Source organism: Ascaphus truei, chromosome 16 (assembly GCF_040206685.1).
Source record: "Ascaphus truei isolate aAscTru1 chromosome 16, aAscTru1.hap1, whole genome shotgun sequence".
Lineage (NCBI taxonomy): Eukaryota > Metazoa > Chordata > Amphibia > Anura > Ascaphidae > Ascaphus > Ascaphus truei.
In genome coordinates this window covers 48,126,339-48,150,766 of record NC_134498.1, presented here as the reverse complement: position 1 = coordinate 48,150,766, position 24,428 = coordinate 48,126,339, and the positions used below count along the sequence as shown (strand labels likewise).

The 24,428-nt window shown below is 44.6% G+C and overlaps 1 protein-coding gene across 4 annotated transcripts in view; it reads left to right on the top strand.

Annotated features, from left to right (window-relative positions):
• ATP7A (ATPase copper transporting alpha) overlaps positions 1–24,026 on the top strand; it is a 57,085-nt gene extending 33,059 nt beyond the window's left edge. For all 4 annotated transcript variants that reach the window (XM_075573488.1, XM_075573487.1, XM_075573489.1 and 1 more), the window contains exons 9-23: positions 249–471; positions 1,027–1,260; positions 1,840–1,931; positions 2,750–2,877; positions 7,099–7,253; positions 7,853–7,987; positions 8,191–8,385; positions 10,980–11,162; positions 12,361–12,571; positions 13,187–13,333; positions 14,201–14,343; positions 14,777–14,980; positions 15,783–15,900; positions 18,120–18,222; positions 18,817–24,026. In XM_075573488.1, coding sequence (XP_075429603.1) covers positions 249–471; positions 1,027–1,260; positions 1,840–1,931; positions 2,750–2,877; positions 7,099–7,253; positions 7,853–7,987; positions 8,191–8,385; positions 10,980–11,162; positions 12,361–12,571; positions 13,187–13,333; positions 14,201–14,343; positions 14,777–14,980; positions 15,783–15,900; positions 18,120–18,222; positions 18,817–19,093 — 2,548 coding nt within the window. In that variant the 3' untranslated portion in view covers positions 19,094–24,026. The remainder of the gene's footprint in view (positions 1–248; positions 472–1,026; positions 1,261–1,839; positions 1,932–2,749; positions 2,878–7,098; positions 7,254–7,852; positions 7,988–8,190; positions 8,386–10,979; positions 11,163–12,360; positions 12,572–13,186; positions 13,334–14,200; positions 14,344–14,776; positions 14,981–15,782; positions 15,901–18,119; positions 18,223–18,816) is intronic.
• Positions 24,027–24,428: the final 402 nt, after the last annotated feature.

Sequence of the window (24,428 nt, the reverse complement as noted above, 5' to 3'; positions counted from 1 at the left end):
CTGAAGGTCTGTATCTCCAGAAGCAGAGGGTCTCTGGAGCTGAAAAGAATGGGGTTCAGCTCCGAGACCCCCGGTGTAAAAAAAAAAAACACGCTTTGATTTCTCTTTTAAATACCTCCGCTGCTCACACTTGTGTCCCATGCTTCTTTCTACTTAACATTTTACATGTTCACCTCCACCCACTCAGCCGTTTTTTCACCTTGCAGTTGCTTGTACCTATTGCTATTGCTCCTATTTGTCTTGTCAAGGTGGAGACGGTCCTTCCTCATCAGCCTGATTTTCTGCGTTCCTGTAATGGGGTTGATGATCTACATGATGTTCATGGAGAGTCATCAGCCCAGCGTTCCCCATCACAACACGAGCATGGAAGACACAGAAGTGTACCATCCTTCAATGTTCCTGGAACGACAGGTCCTTCCGGGCTTATCCATCATGAATTTGCTGTCCTTCTTGTTATGTGTACCTGTGCAGGTAGGTCAAAGGACCAGTCACCGCGTTTCCCTTTTTGGGAGAGAGATTTCACACACCACATCATCTTGCGTTGCCTTAAGCGAGCACCTTGGGTACCAACATATGTCGGTAATTCACTAACCACCTTCCTGTCAATGGCAGTTACTAATGGATCGCGGTTCGATTTTAACTCCCAACTGGTCAGGTTTTCAGGATATCCCAACTTCAACACAGGTGGCTCAATCAGTCCCTGCTTTAGCTGAGCCACCTGTGCTGAAGCTGAGATATCCTGAAAATATTTCCTGTTAGGGGTGCTTGAAGACTGGATTTGAGCCCCCTGCTGTAGGTGATAATTGTGCTACAAGCTCAAATCAAGCTGCTGCCCAAACATGACCACACTAGTGAGCCATCTGTCCACTTGGTCATTTATTGCACTGCGGACACGGTGATGAAATAGCAACTGCCTTCGTACCTGGCTGATATTCACTGTGAAACCTTTTTAACGTGTAGAACCTGTCTGTATTTACTGCTGTCCTGAGACAATAGATCAGCTTGTGAGTGTTTGTGCTTTGTCAGTTTCTAGGTGGGTGGTACTTCTATATCCAAGCGTATAAAGCCCTGAAGCACAGGACCGCCAACATGGATGTGCTGATCGTCCTGGCGACCTCCATCGCTTTCATCTATTCCTTGGTGATCCTCGTGGTGGCCATGTATGAGAAATCCAAAGTGAACCCGATAACATTCTTTGACACGCCACCGATGCTGTTTGTCTTCATCGCCCTGGGGCGCTGGTTAGAGCATGTGGCAAAGGTAAGGATGCGCCATGGGGCCCATTTACTAAGCAATGCAGGTGGGCAATAAGGGGACTTAGTAAAAATGGCGTTTGGTCCCTTCTCGCTGAAGTGGCCTACAAGGCATTGCAGAACAAAGCTTTACAGGACCCTCCAGCATGGAAGAGGTTAAACTAAAGTGTAAATATGCAGGTATATTTCTCAAAGCGCTAAAATAACAGCCAACACTGAACAGAAACCTGATATATTCTAAAAACAAAACCATGTATTGATGCATAGGCAGGGGTTCTCAACTCCAGTCCTCAAGATGCCCCAACAGGTCAGGTTTTCAGGATACCCCTGCTTCAGCACAGGTGGCTCAATCCGTCCCAGATTCGGCACAGGTGGCTCAATCAGTCCCTGCTACGACTGAGCCATTGATTGAGCCACCTGTGCTTAAGCAGGGATATCCTGAAAACCTGACCTGTTGGGGCGTCTTGAGGATTTGAGTTGAGCACCCCTGGCATAGGCCATAAACCTTTTTGTTTAAACAGAAAATGATTTATATTTGACCGGGTGTTGTGCGAATCGTGAGTTATGTTTTAATATCCGCTTTCAGGGCAAGACTTCGGAAGCTCTTTCGCGATTAATCTCAATGCAGGCGACAGAAGCGACAGTTGTTACGCGGGGGGCTGACAACTCCGTTTTGAAGTACTTCAACAAACATTTAGTTCTTATTTCTTTTTGGTATTGTGTTGTGAAGAAGCGGGGAAAATATACAAACCCGATATCACAGATTAAGAGAAAATGTACAAAGAGTTGTGTGAAACAAATAATACTCCGTATAATAGAAATGATGTTAATCAGTGTTACATTACATCCAAATCCATTCATAAACCGCAGCAAATAAATGGAATTGTGGAGAAAAGGCTTCTTTTGAAATGGATTTACTGCATTTGTATAAGGCCAGTACTGTTAATAAATGTATATTCCTCCCAAAAAAGTAAGAAAAGCACATGAACACAAAAATCTTTCAAAAATATTTAGCATTGTTTTATCATATAACATGCATTTATTACTTTTTAATTGGGTAGCATTTATTTTTCGTTTTTTAAAGCCCCCAAACGAATGCAAAGAAGAAAAGTGACAGGTTTTATTTAAGGGTGAAATTAATTAAATGTTTATTTTTTTTAATTGCATCTGTCTCAGTCTGGATCAGGGGTTCCAACCCCCAGTCCCCAAGTACGCCCCTACAGGTCTGAATTTTAGGGTACCCCTGCTTCAGCACATTTGGCCCATTGCAAATGACTGCACCCTCTGTGCTGAAGCAGGGATATCCTCAAAACCTGACCTGTTGGAACGTTCTTGAGGGCTGGGGGTGGGAACCCCTGATCCAGCGCAACGTTGTAAATCTGCGTCCGCTTACGCTGGTTTGGTTTTACGCTGCTGACCCTGCATGCATCTTAAAGGCAGCGCTTCTGTATCTTTAATTGCAGTGTAATGTAACCTCTCCTGTTTCTCTGTGGCAGCGAAGTTCAGGTGGACGTGGAGCTTGTCCAGCGAGGGGACATTGTGAAAGTGAGCCCCGGAGGGAAATTTCCTGTGGACGGGAGAGTTATAGAAGGCCACTCCATGGCTGATGAATCTCTAATCACAGGTCATTATTTCAGCCTCCGTTTCCCCTTTCTTCCGAGACACTGTTTCCACTGTAGTTTTTCTTGTAATCTTTAGGACAGCTGTGTTGAAGGGAGGTAACGATGTGTCCATCGTCCGGCTGAAAGTAAATACACAAAGTGCACAAAATGACCGGAACCGAAGACTTGGTTTAAAGCCGCTTACACAGTCACTTATTATTCTAAAAAATAATTAAGTAGGAAGTCACTCAGTTACATAGTAGATGAAGTTGAAAAAAGACATATACATACTTCAACCTATGATACATTTAGATGAGATACTTTATCCCATATCTGTACTTGCAGTATATTGATCCAGAGGAAGGTAAACACACAACCCCCAGTAACGCATCATCTAATTATATCTCATAAGAGGAAAATAACATCCTTCCTGTGTTTACTTACTTGGTATATCCCTGTATACCTTTCCTTTCTAAAAAGATGCCTAAACCTTTTGTGGGTTGGGTAGGTTTCATTATACTATGTATTATTATTAAAGATCTTTTCAACGGCTAACCTTTTGACAGCTGGGTTTGGCCGCTTAGAATATAACTTTGTATTGTATGTCTTTATTTATATAGCGCCATAAATATACATAGCGCTTCACAGTAGTAATACATGTTGTAATCATATAAATAACAATATAAATAACAGGTCATGGGAATAAGTGCTTCAGACATAAGAGTAACATTAAGGAAGTGGAGTCCCTGCTCCGAGGAGCTTACAATCTAATTGGTAGGTAGGGAGAACGTATAGAGACAGTAGGAGGGAATTCTAGTAAGTGCGTCTGCAGGGGGCCAAGCTTTATGTATCATGTGTCCAGGATTATCCACAGTGCTATTCATATGCTTCTTTAAGCAAATGTGTCTTAAGGTGAGTCTTAAAGGTGGATAGAGAGGGTGCTAGTCAGGTATTGAGGGGAAGGGCATTCCAGAAGTGCGGTGCAGTCAGTGGGAAAGGTTTAAGGCGGGAGAGAGCTTTAGATACAAAGGGGGTAGAAAGAAGACATCCTTGAGAAGACCGCAAGAGTCGGGATGGTGCATAGCGAGAAATTAGGGCTGAGATGTAATGAGGGGCAGAAGAGTGTAAAGCTTTAAAAGTGAGGAGAAGAATGGAGTGTGAGATGCGGGATTTGATAGGAAGCCAGGAGAGGGATTTCAGGAGGGGAGACGCGGAGACAGATTTTGGAAAGAGTAGAGTGATTCTGGCTGCAGCGTTTAGTATAGATTGTAGGGGAGACAGGTGAGAGGCAGGAAGGCAGGACAGCAGGAGGTTACAGTAATCGAGACGGGAGAGAATGAGGGCCTGAGTCAGAGTTTTAGCAGTCGAGCAACAGAAGAAAGGGCGTATCTTTGTTATATTGCGGAGGAAGAAGCGACAAGTTTTAGAAACGTTTTGAATGTGAGAGAGGAATAGAGTGTGACCCCTAGGCAGCGTGCTTGGGCTACTGGGTGAATGATCGTATTGCCAACAGTAATGTGGAAGGAGGTAGTACGGCCAGGTTTGGGAGGAAGTATAAGGAGCTCTGTTTTTGCCATGTTAAGTTTGTCGGCGGATGGCCATCCAGGATGATATTCCAGAGAGACATTCAGAAACTTTGGTCTGTATAGCATGTGTAAGGTCAGGGGTTTAAAGGTAAATTTGTGTGTCGTCAGCATAGAGGTGATATTTAAACCCAAAAGATGTAATTAGGTCACCTAGAGAGAGTGTGTAAAGAGAGAAGAGAAGGGGTCCCAGGACAGAGCCCTGGGGTACCCCCACAGAGAGATCGATAGAGGAGGAGGAGGTGTTGGCAAAAGAGACACTGAAAGTACAATGGGAGAGGTAAGAGGAGATCCAGGATAGAGCTTTGTTCCGAATACCAAGATTATGGAGACTGTGGAGGAGAAGAGGGTGGTCCACGGTGTCAAATGCTGCAGAGAGGTCGAGTAATATGAGCAGAGTGTAATGACCTCTGTCTTTGGCAGCATGGAGGTCGTCTGTTATTTTAGCGAGGGCTGTTTCAGTAGAGTGAGCAGTGCGGAAGCCAGATTGTAGAGGGTCTAGAAGAGAATAGGTGTTGAGAAAGTGTAGCAATCGAGAGAATACAAGACGTTCAAGGAGTTTGGAGGTAAAAGGCAGGAGGGAGACAGGTTGATAATTAGAAGGACAGGTAGGGTCAAGCTTGCTGTTTTTGAGCAATGGTATCACGGTTGCATGTTTGAAGGAGGATGGAAAAGTACCAGAGTAGAGGGAAGAGTTAAAGATCTGTGTGAGCATAGGGATTATAAAAGGAGCAAGAGGTTTTAGGAGATGGGAAGGAATGGGATCAAGAGGGCAGGTGGTAGAGGGAGAAGAGGAGATCAGCAGTGACACATCCTCCTCCGAGATAGCAGAAAAAGAGTCCAGAAAGGCAAGAGGAGAGTTAGGAAGAGGTGTGGGATGGGAGGAGGCAACAGATGGGATGTTCTGACGTATGGATTCCACCTTTTCCTTAAAAAAGTCAGCAAAGTCCTGAGGTGAGATGGAGGAAGAAGAGGAGGCAGCCGAGGGTGGTCTGAGTAGAGAGTCAAAGACAGAAAAGAGTGGGCGTGGGTTAGACTTGTGCGTGTTGATTAGTGATGAAAAGTCGGTTTGTTTAGCCTGAGAGAGGGCAGAGTTGAAACAGGACAGCATAAATTTGTAGTGAAGGAAGTCTGCGAGCGTATGAGATTTTCTCCAGAGGCGTTCAGAGGAGCGAGGTCTGGGGTTAGAAGGGCGAGGACGACAGAGAGAAAGCGGGGCATGTAGGTCAAGAGAGGAGGATAAGGCAGAGTTGTAGTTCCTGACCAGGTTGTCAGGGTCTGAAGTAGAACTGAGAGAAGAGAGGGAGGAGCGTAAAGTGGAATCAAAAGCTGGTAGGTTAATAGAGCGTAGGTTTCTGCAAAAACGAGGGCGAGATTTAGAGGGGAAGAAGCGTGATAGAGAAAATGAGATGAGGTGATGGTCAGAGAGAGGAAAAGGAGAAATGGAGAAATCGGTGAGAGAAAAGTTTTTAGTGAAAACCAGGTCTAGGTAGTGGCCATCTTTGTGGGGGATAGCTTCAGTCCACTGTTGCAGGCCAAAAGAAGAGGTTAGAGAGAGAAAGCGGGAGGCCCAAAGAAGAGAGGGGTCATCAGTGTGGCAGTTGAAGTCCCCAAGGAGAAGAACAGGGGAGTATGAGGAGAGAAAGAAAGAGAGCCAAGATTCAAAGTGAGAGAGAAAGGCAGAGGGGGGATGAGTAGAGGTAGGTGGGCGATAGATGACCGCCACGTGTACTGGGAGAGGCGAGAAGATCTGGACTGTGTGAACCTCAAAGGAGGGAAAAGCAAGAGAGGGGGGAATAGGAAGGGTTCGGTAACGACAGAGAGAGGAGAGCAGGAGCCCAACGCCTCCACCCCTGCCATCAGGGCGCGGAGTGTGTGAGAAGGAAAGGCCACCGTTGGAGAGGGCAGCTTCCAGAGCAGAGTCAGACTGAGTGAGCCAGGTCTCAGTTATAGCAAAGAGAAGCAGGGAGTGAGAGAGAAAGAAGTCATGCACAGAGAGGAACTTGTTAGAGAGGGAGCGAGCATTCCAAAGGGCACAGGAGAAAGGGAGAGAGCAGGGAGGGTGACGGGATAGGTATGAGGTTGGAGGGGTTGACACCAGAAGGAGTAGAAGTTGCATGTGGAGGCGAGGACGAGAGCATGTAGAAATAAGGCAGGGACCAGGATTGGGAGAGATATCCCCAGAAGCAAGGAGGAGAAGCATGGATAGAAAGAGAATGTGTGAGGATGATTTGTAGGGGTGTGTTTTAGTGCAGGGGGTATAGCTGTGTGGTGTCAGAGGGCGCAGGTAAGAAAGGAGTTCATGTGAACTGAGAAGTGGGGAAGAAAGGAGAGATGAAGATATATGGATAGAGTTAGAGACATGATGAGGCTGGTGGAAGGAAGTACATAATTTGAAAATAAGTGAGATTACAGCAAATATAAAAAGTAAAGGCGGCATCAAAGCAATAGTTAAGTTCTGAGATGTGCAGTATGGGATGATATCCTCCTTTCCAACGTAGATCAAATGCAGGAATCAGAAGCAGTAGGTGTTGTCCACTTTTCTACTTCTTTTTGAACTTCCTTTTTAAACTTCATAACTACTTTAAACATTTCTACTTAAGAGTATGGCTGCAGGCCACTTTGGTTTCATTGACGCTGGGTCTGTGCTCTCTTTCTCAGGGGAAGCGAATCATGTTAGTAAGAAGCCAGGAAGCAGCGTGATCGCCGGCTCAATAAACAAGAACGGGTCTCTGCTAATCGAGGCCACGCACGTTGGCGCTGATACGACTCTGTGTCAGATTGTTAAACTTGTCGAAGAGGCACAAACCTCAAAGGTAACTTTCTATTCACGCCTTACCTTGGGGGGGGAGCCTCCGGTGCTGGGCAGTTGTGGACGTTAGAACTGAGTTCTGGCCGGGCCCTACCTCTGCCTCGAAACGGCTGGGTGAGGAGGCCTGGAACAGCAGCAGGAGAGGAGGCCCGGCAGCAGGGGGCCTCCTGATCTAAACCCCAATAATTTCAGCAACGTGACCCCCTGCTTCCAGGGATACTGGCACCCCCTACATGGTTCCGTACTCCCGCATCACGTGGGCCAATAGTAAGCCGCACTGATGACATCACGGCTTTCTATTGGCCCTCAGGGCGTGGGAGCTTTTGAAAGCCGCCATTACTTGAACCATATAGGCGGGTAGCTACCGGCACCCCTACGGAGGTAATTATCTCTGCAAGCAGGGGATCACCGGAGCGAAAATTAATGGAGTTCTGCTATAGAGACCCCATGCTTCAATTCAAATTTTTTATTTAAATGAAGAGAAAAAGGCTGCTTGGAATGCCGCTTTAAGTTCTTACCAAAAATAACCAATAAGTAGCACAATAGAAATAAGAACCATCATTCCCATCTCTTTAGCTTTGTGCTGTGTGTTTCTTTTCTCAGGCTCCTATCCAGCAGTTCGCTGATAAACTCAGCGGCTACTTTGTTCCTTTCATTGTCGCCGTGTCCGTCCTCACTCTGTGCGCCTGGCTTGTCATTGGATACATCGACTTTGAAATTGTAGAGAAATATTTTCCCGTAAGTAGCTCTTCTTTTCATTGTAAAATAGCAGCGAGGTTTTAAACGTTGATGTGCAGATGTTTTTTTTGTTTTCATAAGATGTTTGTTTTCCTGGTGTGAACCGTAAAACTACTTGTGTGCCTCCACCTCCATTCCACCTCCTGAAAAGAAACATCACTTTGTGCGAGCATCACTGAAGCATCTCTTTGTCTTGTCTGAAGGGTTACAGCAAGAGCATTTCCAGAGGAGAAGTGATTGTCCGGTTTGCTTTCCAAGCCGCTATCACAGTCCTGTGCATCGCTTGTCCCTGTGCGCTTGGATTAGCGACACCAACTGCGGTCATGGTGGGTACAGGAGTAGGAGCGCAGAATGGCATATTGATTAAAGGGGGAGAACCCTTGGAGATGGCACACAAGGTCAGTAAAAAACCCCAATTATTCTTGCAGGAACAAAGGAGCTCCCCCCCCCAGGCTTTTTAATGAAGCTTAGTGGACACAATATAACAGATAACGTTTCAGGCAGCAGCTCTTTCTTCAGATCACTCCTCAGTGGCTGCGGCCAGTGTGCTGTTAATGTGCTGTGTACATCCTCCTGTTCCTATATGCACATGAGTGGTTTAGCCAGACCCCCTCTGTATACCTGAGCACCTTGCTGTGTATACAGATACCTGCTGCTCTGTGTATAATACAGACCCCCTCTGTATACCTGAGCACCTTGCTGTGTAATACAGATACCTGCTGCTCTGTGTATAATACAGACCCCCTCTGTATACCTGAGCACCTTGCTGTGGAATACAGATACCCGCTGCTCTGTGTATAATACAGACCCCCTCTGTATACCTGAGCACCTTGCAGTGTAATACAGATACCTGCTGCTCTGTGTATAATACAGACCCCCTCCGTATACCTGAGCACCTTGCTGTGGAATACAGATACCCGCTGCTCTGTGTATAATTCAGATCCCCTCTGTATACCTGAGCACCTTGCTGTGTAATACAGAAACATGCTGCTCTGTGTATAATTCAGACCCCCTCCGTATACCTGAGCACCTTGCTGTGTAATACAGATACCTGCTGCTCTGTATATAATACAGACCCCCTCTGTGTATAATTCAGACCCCCTCCGTATACCTGAGCACCTTGCTGTGTAATACAGATACACACTGCTCTGTGTATAATACAGACCCCCTCTATATACCTGAGCACCTTGCTGTGTATACAGATACCTGCTGCTCTGTGTATAATACAGATCCCCTCTGTATACCTGAGCACCTTGCTGTGGAATACAGATACATGCTGCTCTGTGTATAATACAGACCCCCTCTGTAGACCTGAGCATCTGCTGTGTAATACAGATACATGCTGCTCTGTGTATAATACAGATCCCCTCTGTGTATAATACAGACCCCCTCTGTATACCTGAGCACCTTGCTGTGTAATACAGAAACACGCTGCTCTGTGTATAATACAGATCCCCTCTGTATACCTGAGCACCTTGCTGTGTAATACAGAAACATGCTGCTCTGTGTATAATACAGATCCCCTCTGTATACCTGAGCACCTTGCAGTGTAATACAGATACCCGCTGCTCTGTGTATAATACAGACCCCCTCTGTATACCTGAGCACCTTGCTGTGTAATACAGATACACGCTGCTCTGTGTATAATACATACCCTCTCTGTATACCTGAGCACCTTGCTGTGTAATACAGCTACACGCTGCTCTGTGTATAATACAGACCCCCTCTGTATACCTGAGCACCTTGCTGTGTAATACAGATACACGCTGCTCTGTGTATAATACAGACCCCCTCTGTATACCTGAGCACCTTGCTGTGTAATACAGATACACGCGTGTTTGATGATGTCAGCCCCCTTCATGGGGTTGTTTTAATACAGTACTAGTCAGCCATTCATTAGATTAGCCATCTATATAAAAATTAGGGTAGTGGCCAGGCGGGACTTGCTGCATTAGTCAAGGTCCAGTTTAAGAGTTCATGCCAATAACCCTCATGATGTTTATTATCTATTAGGCTGATCAATGAAGTAGTGGGCTTTTTTGCACCCTAGCAGTCTCCCATCTTCCAGCTTTGTGAATATACTGGAACATTTAAACATCAGAGACTGCCTAGTTGCACTAGTTATTTATTTATTTAATTCATTTTTATACGTTATCACATTTACAAATTGGTAATATATGTTTTAAGGATTGACTATTAAAGGTTAAATTTTACATTTTGGGTAGTGTGCATTTAAGTGAATTTCTTTTGGTGTACAAACCACTGTACCCCTCACTTTCTATAATACAGACCCCCTCTGTATATAATACAGACCCCCTCTATACCTGAGCACCTTGCTGTGTAATACAGGTACCCGCTGCTCTGTGTATAATACAGACTCCCTCTGTATACCTGAGCACCTCTATATACCTGAGCACCTTGCAGTGTAATACAGATACCCGCTGCTCTGTGTATAATACAGCCCCCCTCTGTATACCTGAGCACCTTGCAGTGTAATACAGAAACATGCTGCTCTGTGTATAATACAGACCCCCTCTGTATACCTGAGCACCTTGCAGTGTAATACAGAAACATGCTGCTCTGTGTATAATACAGACCCCCTCTGTATACCTGAGCACCTTGCTGTGTAATACAGATACCCGCTGCTCTGTGTATAATACACACCTGTATACCTGAGCACCTTGCAGTGTAATACAGAAACATGCTGCTCTGTGTATAATACAGATCCCCTCTGTATACCTGAGCATCTTGCAGTGTAATACAGATACCCGCTGCTCTGTGTATAATACATACCCCCTCTGTATACCTGAGCACCTTGCAGTGTAATACAGATACCCGCTGCTCTGTGTATAATACACACCTGTATACCTGAGCACCTTTTTTTCCTAGATAGAACTGCACACACAAAGTTCAATTCAATCTCCCAGTTTATAATTATGAATGACACCTGCTTCGATTCTAAAAGATCATGTAATAATCCTTCTTGCTTTAGGTGACGATGGTAGTGTTTGATAAGACGGGAACTATTACCCACGGGACTCCAGCCGTAATGCAGGTGAAAGTGTTGGTGGAAAGCAACAGAATGTCTTCCAACAAACTGCTGGCGATTGTGGGAACCGCCGAGTGTAACAGCGAGCACCCTCTGGGAACAGCCGTCACAAAGCACTGCAAACAGGTAGGGCGTCCGGGCACAGCCAGCACCTGTGCTATATTGCAGAGACGTCAGTATTAGGAGCCTAGTTCTAAGGCAGGGGTGTGCAACTTCAGTCCTCAAGGGCCACCGCCAGGTTTTCAGGATATCCCTGCTTCAGCACAGGTGGTGCAGACTTTAACTGAGCCACCTGGGCTGAAGCAGGGATATCACTAATACCTCACCTGTTAGTGGCCCTTGAGGACTGTAGTTGTGCCCCCCCCCACCCCCCATCCCCTGTTTGCAAAGCAGAAGAATTTGGTTCAATCCGTTGCATCACCTTCAAGCACCAAAATGAGGGCGTAAGACGTTCATGGCGTGGACTAATGTACCAAGTTGTGTACGCTAGGAGGGGAAAATATTATTCAGAATTTAACGAAGTGTTCAGAACTATTGTATAATTGGCTTAGTCTAAGGGCGCTTTGTATGAAAATCTGCCAATATCTTGTCACTATTTGCTCTCTTAATGTAGAGGTTGATAAAGTTGTCATTTGAGCCTCGTTAGGTCTCAGCTGTTCCGATCTCGCACCAATTGGCAGACCTGGCATTCCCAGTTTTCTTATGTATTTTTGTTATATCGTATCTAAGTAGGGAAGGCCTGAATCTCGGGAGTCGTCCGCCTGTAAAGGGTTATTTCCTACATTGTATTCCTGTGATTTAGCAATCACACAAACGGACGTCTCGATCTGTAATGTTATAGGAGCATTTGTGTTAATTTCAGCTGCAGGGATCCCCTGCTTCCTGAGACACTTACCTCCGTAGGTGGTGCAGGTTACCTCATGGTGGTTTAAAGCTTCCACATCATACGAGCCAATAGGAAGCAGCGACGGATTATGTTCGGGCCTCCTAATGGCTCCCTTGATGCAGGAAACTGTGTGCCTAATCTAATGGCGGTTTAACATTCCTGTGTCACGTGGGCCAATAGAGCACCGTGACGTCATCTGGTGCGTCTTCCTATACGCCCGCGTGATCTGGAGCTTTAAACTCCATGGAGATACCGGCACCCCTTACGGAGCCAAGTATTCCTGGAAGCAGGGGGTCCCGGAGCTGAAATTAATACAGTTCCCCTCCGGTGACCCTCTGCTTCAATCCTGTAATAAAAAATATGTACATATATATTATTTTGTATTAAAGTTAACCGGTATTGCTTGCTTTAGTTCATGTATGTGCTCTTTTCACTTAGGTCATGAAGACAGAGACCCTGGGTACTTGTTTGGATTTTCAGGCAGTGCCAGGATGTGGAATCAGCTGCAAAGTTAGCAACATCGAGAGGCTTCTGCACAGCACAAATCAAACTGTTGACACTAATAACAGCAGAAATGCTCTGTTGGTGCAGATTGAAGGAGAAAATGAAAATTTAATTCTTCATCCCTTCATAGAATCCCAGATTCCAAGTAAGTCAGAAAGGACAATTGGTATTTTTTATTTAGCAGGTTTGCCATGAAAAACAGATATTCTGCAGAGGGGGGAGGAGAAGAGGCAACTCCAGCCCTTAAGGGCCACCAACAGGTCCAGTTTTCAGTATATCTCTGCTTCAGCACAGGTGGCTGTCGAAGACTGCAGCCCCCTGTGCTGAAGCAGGATCATCCTGAAAACCAGACCTGTTGGTGGCCCTTGAGGGCTGGAGTTGGCCACCCCGTTCCAAAAGATAAAAAAAATAAAATAAGTTTGACCCTTTGCTGCCGGAGTGTTAATTGCTCGCCTGAATAGTAAATGGTTACGGGTACAGCTGGTACCCCGTTCCTGTGACACTGGTGAAGTTATCGGTATCACTTCCTGGTTTTTAAAAGGGATTTAAATGGCCATCCAATAGAAAGCCACAACAGATGATGTTGGAGCTTCCGGTTGGCCTGAGATTTGGCAGCCATTTTGTTTCCCCTGAGGGAGCTGTAAACACGGTACATAATTATTGCTCTCGGTTACCGGTTATCTTCTTGTTAAATACTCGGCATAGGGGCCTGCACAAGTTATTCTGCTCACACAATAAGCATAACAACTTCTCTTTTCAGCTTCCTTTCCTTCTCAAACATACTCGGTCTTGATTGGGAACCGCGAGTGGATGAACCGGAACGGTCTGCTCCTGAACAATGAAACGGATGTTCTCATGACGGAACATGAGCACAACGGCCGCACTGCCGTCCTGGTAGCTGTAGATGGTAATTCCTAGCAAATATTGAGTTGCTCTGACACAGGGGTGCTCCAACATCAGCCCTCAAGCCCCTTCAACTGGTCAGGTTTTCAGTATATCCCTGCTTCAGCACAGGTGGCTCAGTTGAAGACTGCATCATCATTTAGCGCCCACTGTTTATCTTGTTTTATATAAGCTTACAGGGGCCCATGTCAAAATGGAGTTGAAGTAAAAAGTGATAGTGCTCATTAGCATGTCATTACCCAGAATCCCTGGCTGCACTGTATGCACGGAGATAATGGTGAAAAGCAGTGTTGCCGGCCTGTCTGAGACATGTGAATGTATATACACATACACTTCCATCTATCTAAAGATTTTATTTCTAGGAGAGTGGAGGAGCGCTGACACTCAGGGCCATGAGCCTTACTAAGCAGCTCTATGCCACAAGGTACCTTATGTACCCTTCACTGGAGTGGGCCAGAAAGAGTCTTACAACTTGGCACTGCTTAGTAAGTATGCTGATTGTTCAGAGATTAGAAGGTTCCCATTTCTGAAAATAATGTGCAACTTTAACTTGAAAAGTCTGCAAGATATTGCTTCCGGCAGCAAAGATGCTCCATTCTTTTTAGTGTGACTCCTGCAGGTATTACACTGGGCCAGCAGTTACTGAAGTGTAAGCACAATGGTCCAGCTCTATGAACGGATGCTAAGCTTTCGCACACCTCGGCTCCAATTCAAATGAATTAAAGCACAGACGCGCTAAAACTTAGCACCCCCTTTTGGGTCTGGGCCATAGATATAAATTAGTAATCGTTGCATTCAGACGTTTTTACCTTGAACGAAGGTTTGTGTCGTCCAGAATAAGAGAGCCCCATGTTTTATTCCTGTTTTGTAGGAGTGCTATGTGGGTTACTAGCTATTGCAGACACAGTGAAGCCTGAAGCCGCATTAGCCGTCCATACATTGCGTTCAATGGGGTTAGAAGTGATCCTAATGACTGGAGACAACAGCAGGACTGCCCGAACCATCGCTTCACAGGTAAGCGTGCACACTGACAGCAAGCCAAGAGCTGGAATAGCAGTACAATTTGTCATGGTCTGTGTGGAGTTATTTACTGGTCCTGGAGATAACTTGGTTGTATTTGCAGGTTGTGAAACTATTAACTGCACCGTGTAATGTCTTCCTACATATGCAGTTTGCTCCAGGCCTCGGAGTATCATATTTGGCGGCTGTTTGCGCTTTTACTTTGTCCTCGTCACTGGTTCCTTGAAATCGCTGCAACATTTCTTTTTTTCAGTGATTGTATGGCCCTTTTGCTATCTGTTAGTAAAAGCAGTATGCGTTTTAGGCCACTCTGGCAGAGAAGAGGTTAACTAGGGTATGAAGTAGAAGTAGAGAAGGGGGAAGTAGAGAATGGAGAAGCCTCGGTGGTCTCTTGTTCATGTCCCGCTCCCTGCTCCGCTTTCTCAAGGTCGGTATCACCAAGGTGTTCGCTGAGGTCCTCCCCTCTCACAAAGTAGCCAAAGTACGGCAGCTGCAGGAGGAAGGGAAATGCGTCGCCATGGTGGGTGACGGAATCAACGACTCGCCCGCCCTCGCCATGGCCAACGTGGGCATCGCCATCGGCACCGGCACAGATGTGGCCATAGAAGCTGCCGACGTCGTCCTAATCCGGGTAAATCCCCACTCCGTGTTTACCTTATTACACAGGTTGTTGGCCGGCCTGCGACGTTACAGGTAACTCGCCGGCGAGATTACCAGCTGATTAATAGCAGGTTTGTTGTATTCATTTGTATACCAGGAAGTAACACATTGAGTTACCTCTCGTTTTCACAAATGTCCTGGGTACAGAGTTATGGTGACAGATACAGGGTTACATTAAATGAACAGGGTTCTGCTTTTAGGTTCTTGGGAGTGTACCAAAGTCTGTACCTAATAGGACAATTTGGGGGTAATCTGTGACGAGGGAGTAACTATGCCCTGTAGTGTTCACACCGGAATATTTGACCGTTAAAAGCAGAAATGTTGCATACAAATGTTTAAATAAGTTTTTTTTTATAACATTTATGAATAAAGCAGCTTGCATCTGTCCCTCCAAAATATGCAGAATTTAAAGTCCTAGCGCAAACCCCAAACTGAGAGGGCTATAGGTTAATCTCTGAGGATCACGTGATATGTATTCAGTGTCTGAGGTGCACGATGAAGAACTTGACAGCCAGGTAAACAGGCAAAAACAACAACAAAACTGTGCCAGATTTGTAAAAAAATCTGGTGGGTTTCCCCCAGTTTTTTCAGTCGAGAGACGTGAGTAAATGACCCCTATATAGCTTGGGCAAGTCAGTATAAAACAATATATTACCAGAGAGGCCAGCATCGCATTGGGGGGGTGTTGAAGGTGATTCGACCAAAGGTTATATGGAGCTGGGTTTCACACCCTGATGTCCAGCATTGGAACGATAGGATCTTTTTTTTTACAGAATGACCTGTTGGATGTGGTGGCCAGCATAGATTTATCCCGCAAGACTGTGAAAAGGATCCGAATTAATTTCGTCTTCGCTCTTATCTACAACCTTGTCGGCATCCCTATAGCTGCTGGTATGTACAAACTGCATGGCTTTGTCAGATCCGTCAGTACCAGTACCAGTATGGGCAATTGGGTGCACAAAGAAATCAAGCATCCCAGTGGGATTTACAGATGGGAACAACACGATGAATCCAGCCGTATCGATCGTGCATATGTATTGTGATATGGAGTGTAACTGAGGCGCTCCCTTCAAATGATGTTTGATTATATCAGTCAATCAAAAAACATAGAAAATCAGATTACAATATTATACTGGCCCTTTGAAAAGTCTAGTGCTCACCCTGGAAATGATCCTCCCTTGATCCTCACGAGGTGGTAGAAGTTGTGTTGTGGTGAGATATAGATATATATGAAAAACACTGAATTAATAGCGGTGTTTATACTTCATAACACAGTAAGAGAATAAAACAAAGTTCTGATGGGGGTCAGTGTGAGCAGATAAATAAATATGCACAGTGTTACGTAGTTATATACATGCTCCGGTCCCGTTGCGTGCGTTAATGCGGGGTGCGCCTGTATTGTGATGCCCACACCACGTTGCAGTCTCTTTTAGTCCCAGATTAAGGCAGGAAACTTAGTATTTCTCTATACAGGGTTTATTTAAAGGGTTAAATTATACCCTATCAGGCCCACCGTTAGTTGTCAAAACAAATAATAAAATAAACGCCTACTCCTCTTAGGAGACTAACTATACATGCAGCTTCAGGCCTTACTAACTGGATGAACAGCTAAGCTGGTTACCATCCCAAACAGATACTGTTCTAGCTGAACATACACAGTCTCTGCGCACAGTAATATATAGCCTCATGCAGAGAGCAGCGCTATTAACAATCTCGCCATTTTCCGGCGAAAATCGCGCTAAAAACAGCCGAAAATGGCGAGGTATGAAAAAAGCGCCATTTTTTTTTTCTATTTGAAAATCTCGCCGCGTGGCTGGCGAGAACCTACATCTCGCCAGTCTGAAAAATATCCAAATTCAGAAAGGCGCGCTCGCCATCTAGCGGCTGGTTTTGGCGCGATTTTCGTCAATTTTCTCTGCCAACTAAAGTTGGCAAGAAGCAGGAGGTCGCCGGCTATAGGGGGAAAAAAATTGCGCGATTTTTTTTTTCTCCCTTTCAGCTGCGCGCATCTCCTCATTTACAATTCTCCACATGCAGTAATGCTAAAAATAGCGGATTTCGCCCATTTCTGCATATGGAGAATAAAACTCTCCATTAAAGCTACTTTTTCTTAAACTCTCCAATTTATTCTAGCGCTGCTCTCTGCATAGGCCCCATAGTGTTTCTCTGATCTGTTTCTGTTGGGGCTCCAGGTAGCTCCCTCTGGACCCTGCGAGAGTTCAGAGAATCCCTCCTCTGTAAATCCAAGGTTATGGACCGGATGTCCCCGTTTCAGCGCGGTCTTGCGTCCTTCATTCATAGGGGGAGCTCAGCCACACAAGAACTCAGATAATCTATTCCTCTGTAAATCCAATGTTAAGGACAGGACATCCCTGCTTCAGCACGGTCTTGTGTCATTCCTTCCTCTTCCTGGGATTAAGACCCAGGCAGTCCCAGCAGACTCCGCGACTACCGTCCAGCAGGTCTAGGTGACTTTGCCAGCTTCCACAGCTGGGGAGAACTCTTCTCTGTCCCCCTTCTCTGGAAACAGTAGTCTCTCTTAGCATGGCAGCTCCCTGTGTTTGGCTTAAAACATTTCCTTGTCCATTGAGCATTTCATCCTGATTATCTGCAGCTGCACTAGCTACTCTAGGGGAAATTAACTCTCTGTACGCTGGAAAATCCCATAGCTGCCCTATTCCAGCACCTATACAGTGATTTTATCACAGTATGCTTGCAATTTAATTATAACAAACTAACCTTTTGTCCAGGGGTGGCCAACTGCAGCCCTCAAGAGCCACCAACAGGTCAGACTTTAAGGATATCCCAGCTCAATTAGTCCCTGCTTCTGCACAGTTGGCTCAATCTCTGATCCTCAGCCAGCTGTGCTGAAGATGGGACTGATTGAGCCACCTGTGCTACAGCAGAGAGATCCTGAACACCTGACCTGTTGGTGGCCAATGAGGACTGGAGTTGGCCACCCCTGCTCTAGTCATATCTGCTTACTTATCTTTTCCTGAATACCTGGCTGGTTTTAATCTGGAACCTGATCTGCACAGCCTGGCGTTACGGCAGTTACAGCCCAGGTTTGTTTAAAGACTTTCCGACACTGAATTGTGCACCTTTTCCAGGTGTCTTCCTGCCAGTGGGTTTGATTTTGCAGCCATGGATGGGCTCGGCTGCAATGGCGGCTTCCTCTGTTTCTGTCGTCTTTTCTTCTCTGCTGCTTAAACTGTAAGTATCCGCTTCTCAACGGCTCCAGTTTACATTGATAAAGACAAAGCTGTACCATCAAACCTTTTATTGTATCCGGTTTCCAACTTTTCAGTGCAGAACCTTTGACCAAGTAAGGTTGGTTGTGTAATAATAATCAGCCTGATACTGTCGGGAGAGATTTGTTGTACCGAGGGAATTTTTGAAGATGCACATGGACACACCATGTTCTCGTGTGTATGGTCACACGCCTGTCTGCAGTTTCAATGCTGGAGACTGGAACAGATATGTGGGATCAGGGGCGGCCAACTCCAGTCCTCAAGGGCCACCAACAGGTCAGGTTTTCAGGATATCCCTGCTTCAGCACAGGTGGTTCAGTCAACTACTGAGCCGCTGATTGAGCCACCTGTGCTGAAGCAGGGATATCCAGAAAACCTGACCTGTTGATGGCCCTTGACTGGAGTTGGCCGCCCCCGATGTAGATGTTTTGTCTTTTTTAAATGGTTTTTATACTCTCTTAAAACTGTACAATGTAATAGATTTTCACGCAGCATTTTCATGTTTCGTTCACCGCTGCAAATCACAAACTAATATCATTCTATTGCATTTATACAGCTATCATAAACCGAGCCGAGAGCAGCTGGAGCTCCGCGCCCACGGTCAAATGAGACCGAAATCGCCTTCAGAAATCAGTGTTCACATCGGAATTGACGACACCCTGAGAAGTTCCCCCAAACTGAGCCTCCTGGACCGCATAGTAAACTACAGCCGAGCCTCCATCAATTCCCTGCGGTCAGACAAGCATTCCCTGCACAGTATTGCACAAATGGAGCCGGACAAGCACTCGCTGCTCGTGAGAGATCAGCGGGACGAGGAAGACACAATCCTCTGAACGAGGCGTCGCGATAAAGCGTCCTGGTTACACAGTGCAAGAAGCTACGTTGTGTTTCACCATGATTGGCCACCATGGAGAGCGGTGTTTCAGCAGGACCAAGTGCGCGTGAGCCTGCGCGTTGTCGGAGGCAATGATGCTAGTTCAGCCAAGATTGAAAAACCAATGGGCCTTTTGTAGCAAACTATAATAGCAACACAATGCAGATAATCTCTCAAAGTATTTACATTTAAGCACAGACCTACCAAAGGGATCAGTCATGGATTCCATCACATGCTCCCTTCTGGCACGGAAGGGGTTAAAGAAGATTACTTTGCAAGTAAATGTGCCTTTTTTTTCATAATATCCATTGTTTTGCGTTAAAGCGCTGGACTCGTAAGATAAATGTACCCCAGTCTGACCTCATTATTTGGGGATAGGATAAACGCTTGTATGTTGACAGTGTTAGTAAAAAATAATAATTCTGATTTCATTATCCCTCCCGCGTAGAATGCAATGCTCTGATAAGCACCAGCCTTTCGTAGTCACTTATCGGGGGTTATTTATCAAAGTGTATTGGTGCCGATCGGGCACCACCATTCAAGTCAATAGTGCACCGTCGGACCTCAATGAATAGCCCCCATTGTCTTAAGCTGAGATTTACACTTGCTTGAAGATTCATCACTTTCCATGCAACACCGTAGTGCTTTCGGACACAAGCCTTTATGTCAAGATTTGTGCTGAAGATATAATGCAGCACCCTTCCCTCCTGCCAAACCAGAGCTCACAGTCTGACGTGTCTCTGGAATGAGCGCACACGACACGCGCACCCGCCGCGGCGTCCTAGAAACATTGACAAGCGGAAAAGGAAGCCGTACTCCTCTCCCAATGTAAACTCTCCAGAGAAGCACCTGATGTATGCTCTGACTTTACATCGCCATGTATCATTGTATCGTTGTACTTACGTTGGTGGGCACGCTCTTGTGACGTTACCTGAAAAGCTGGGTAGTTTTCTTGGGTGGAACAGGTGATGAAACACGATGCATAATCTGCTGATTTTATACTTAATTAGCCACATAATCATAGCAAGTGAAATGTCCTTTCTGTTAACCCTCTTGCTTCCACATGGGACTGCAACATCCTGCTTCAACTGGCAGCAAAAGGATTAATATGCGTGCCAATTGGTGCCTTTGCACTAATATTGCTGTAAGAGATTTAAATACCCATGTTTGTGCTATAGGAAGTGTGCAGTAAATGGCAGGTCAGCGCATTGCAGCACCTGATATGCAGCTGTGATTGGGTTTAATGCCAGCCTATTAGAGTGGCTCAATGTAAACCAGTATTAATCCCCAGGGAGACACATTTAAAGAATAGAGGTGTGGCTGTCTGCATCTCTTCCTTTACATCCACTTCCATTTCTGACATGCTGACCTTTTTAAATATTTGAGCAGCAACAACAATCACCAAATTGGCCCAATGTTCAGTAAATCATCCCGGCATTTAGGCAATTATTTACAGCGCAGCGTCTAGTTGCACCACAGTAACAACTATGGTAGATAGAGATATCTCTCTATATATATATACCTGTGGTGCCAAGACCCCCAACACGGTGCAGCACAGGTGGCTCTATCAAGGGCTCCCTCAAAGACTAAGCCTGTGATTGAGCCACCTGTGCTGAAGCAGGGATATCCTGACAATCTGACCTGTTGAGGGGTCTTGGGAACTGGAGTTCAGAACTGATTTTATATATATTTATATATATATATATTTTTTTTTTTATATATATATATACCGTATATATATATTTTTATATATATATCGCTCCTTAAGTGTCATACAGTTATCAATTCTGTCTTGATTGTATATTTCCTTTTGATATTGTAAACAAAAATACATACATAAATACATACATACCCACACCCCTCCAAACCGCTTAACCTGTGTTTCTCAGAAAATCTCCCACCCTGTCCCTGCTTTAGGGATAGGTTTTATGAGTAAAACAATGGGTAATCAAATCCTAGTTGTCTTTATTATTCCGGGGACTTTCCTGCTCGCATCTTATTAATCTTCTTTTCGTGTGTGTTATTATATTCATATAATTTATCCCTAAAACAAATCCCGTGTACCAGGGATAGAACATGCTGGGTAGAAGCAGATTACATTTTAATTCCAGTCTGATAGGGCTTCTGCCCTCACGTGAGGAACCAATAAACCAGTGGGGATGAAACAAGCAGGGGATTCTGGGAGCGGAAGCTGCAAATATAACGGGACATACGCTTCATCCAAACAGATGAATCGATCCCTTGTTCACTGCCTTTGATTTGAGTGACAAGTTACGGGGATTGCAGTCTGATGCGCGGTGTCCCTGTCCGTCTCCCTGAACTGTCAGTAGCTGCCCTTTAAATTGAGATGGCTGTTTAAAAGTTTTTTTTTAGGTTGGTTTTGTTTTTTTTAGATGTTAGATTTTCTAAACAATCTTTCTGGTAGAACTGGGCTGCTCTTCTGTATGATGTTTAGTTAATAGCTGGCATGGACAAAAGATGAACCTTTTCACCTGCAGATAAAGTGGAACGGGGAATACAACAGACTGTTTGTTTCTCAGAGGGGGTGCTCAGAATTTGGGCAGTTACCGAACATGATGGGGTGTTGGTTACTGGGCACAGCTGTATCATTTCAGTGCCGGTGCCCAAATGTGAGCGTTTCCTCTCTGCAGTCACAGTGTAACAATACACTGCATATTTCCCAGCATTGCTTTCCTGTGGGAGACCTGTTGCGTTATTTATTTTGCCGTACTCTGGAAGCACCTTCTGCAATCAAAGAGTTTGTGGCAACATTCCTAATTTACTGCTCATCTTAATCGAATATAAACAGAATAAAAAGGGCAAAGAAAGATATTATTTTCTAGGTGATCACTTGATTTAACCCCTTCAATGCCATTAGACCCTTTTATGCATTTCAGGGCATTTTAACACCGAATGGGTAAAAGAAAATATGAGCAGATAATTAAGAGTTTATGCTAATATGTGCAATTAACCTGGAGGGCTATTTAGACTTGTATAAAAAGTGAAGGACAGGGAAGCCTTCTAGTTATTGGTTATAAAAGGGGAACTTAGCAGTGCCTTGCAAGGGTTAGTTATGATTGTGTGTGAGATCTCTCTCTCTCTCTCTCTCTCTCTCTCTCTCTCTCTCTCTCTCTCTCTCTCTCTCTCTCTCTCTCTCTCTCTCTCTCTCTCTCTCTCTCTCTCTCTCTCTCTCTCTCTCTCTCTCTCTCTCTCTCTCTCTCTCTCTCTCTCTCTCTCTCTCTCTCTCTCTCTCTCTCTCTCTATATATATATATATATATATATATATATATATATATATATAGTGGTCGACAAATCACCAAAAAATCTACTCGCCGAACAAAAAAAATATTTGTTCTTTATTATGCAAGATTGTTAGTAATTTGGAATTGTTAATATAATAAAGGGTGTGTGTGTGCATGCGTGCGCGCATGTTTTGTGACAGCATTCTAATATGATATATATATAGGGTTTCTTAACCCCTTTCCTGCCAGAAGACACCACAATTCATAACACGGCGATGTGTTCTGCGCACTCTGCTGTCCAGCTGCAAATAATGCAATTTCTTGCAGAAAATTGCAGCTTTAATTGTACTATTTTCAGTCTGCTTCAGTCTTCAATCCTTTCACTGCTGCAGGAGTTAAAAAAAATCCTTCTACAGTTCAAGAAAAAAATGGTGTGTGTTCTTTTGGTTCCATTTAACGCCCTCTTTGAATCGCTGAAGTGAATGATACTATTTTAATGTAGTATGTGCAGAGTAAGCACCTCCAGGCACCTTTTTAGGGTGCTGTGATGCAGTTTCAGCTCCATTCAAACTAATGAAGCTGAAATGATCCTAAGAGGGGGAAGAGGGCATCAGAACATATTGAATAGCGGCCTTAATGAGGAGTCCGGGAGAAGGCAGGGCAGAGGGCGAGTAGCAGTGTCTGTGTAACGTACATACCCGGGAGGATCGGAACTCATTTATAGTTCAGGTTTAAAGAAAATAACTAAAAACGAAGTGCCGGTACATTGAAATAGGAATAATACATGGATTTATCTCATTATCAGACGTGGAGAAATAAATCCTAGAACGGAATGTCAGTTACATAGTAGATGAGGTTGAAATAAGGAATGTCCGTGGAGTTTAACCTGTGTTAAATTTAGACGACAGACGATTATGTAAGATTAGTGAGACAACCAGAGGCCAAAAACCTCGTGTCCCCTGGATTGTAGAGTGTAATATGTGTCCCCTGTACATAGGCTTTGTTTCAAGTTCCTAAATCTATCAATTCTGTACCATTGTGTTCATCACGTGGGAAGCATGTATAAAAATGTTATTTTGTTTTCTGTTGTTTAGCTATAGCATTTTTGTTATTATAAATAACCCTCTTCAGTGCATCATATTCTGAGATATATACATAAGTGCAGGGACTCCTGTTGCTATTGATACTTCTATGTCTGAAGAGCTTATTCCCCCATTATATATTATATCCCGTATATTACTGCTGGGAAGTACTATGCACATGGATGGCGCTGTATAAATAAAGATATACATTAGGACAGGGTTCCCAGGGACCTTTGGGTTCCCTGTAATTTTCAGGTCATTTGAAAATTGTATCAAATACAGAAGAATTTACAATCCATCGGATCACAGACGCGCTATTAGAGATGGTTGGGGGTTCGTCAGAATTTCACTTGGGGTTCCTTAACCATAAAAGGGTTGGAAAGCATTGCATTAGGGGTTGGCAGTGGGAGTCACCAGCTGTACATTTTAGCTGGAGATAATTCCTGATTTTGTTTGTTTTCAGAAATATGATAAATATATTTATATTATACTTTGTATCACACATTGTATGTTGGTTTATGAAAAAAGAAAATTGGAAATAAAAAAACTGCTTTGCTACAATGAAAGTATTTTTTATAAGAAGGAGGCTGACGTTCCTGAGTCCAAGTATATTTTGTAAAAAGTTGGTAACCATTGGTGTAGCCAATAAAATCGTGCAGACACCCCAACTTTGGGCACATGATGGGTACAAGGTAGTTTATTCATGTGGGGAACAGGAGCTTATGTGCAAGTGAGGACCTCCTATGAAGGCTTCCCCAAATATTCAATTGATTATATGCCGGGATCTTTTTACTAGTTTAACACTCACATTTATTTATTTGCGTACATGTAAAATAGAAGTGGTGATGCATTCTCTATAACTTGCTGATAGTTTATCAAAGGAGTCATTGGTATTCAAGCTCCTGTAATTGGCTAAAGGTTCCAACTCTCAACCAATGGGAGACAGGCGGTGGAGCTCTCATCGGCTC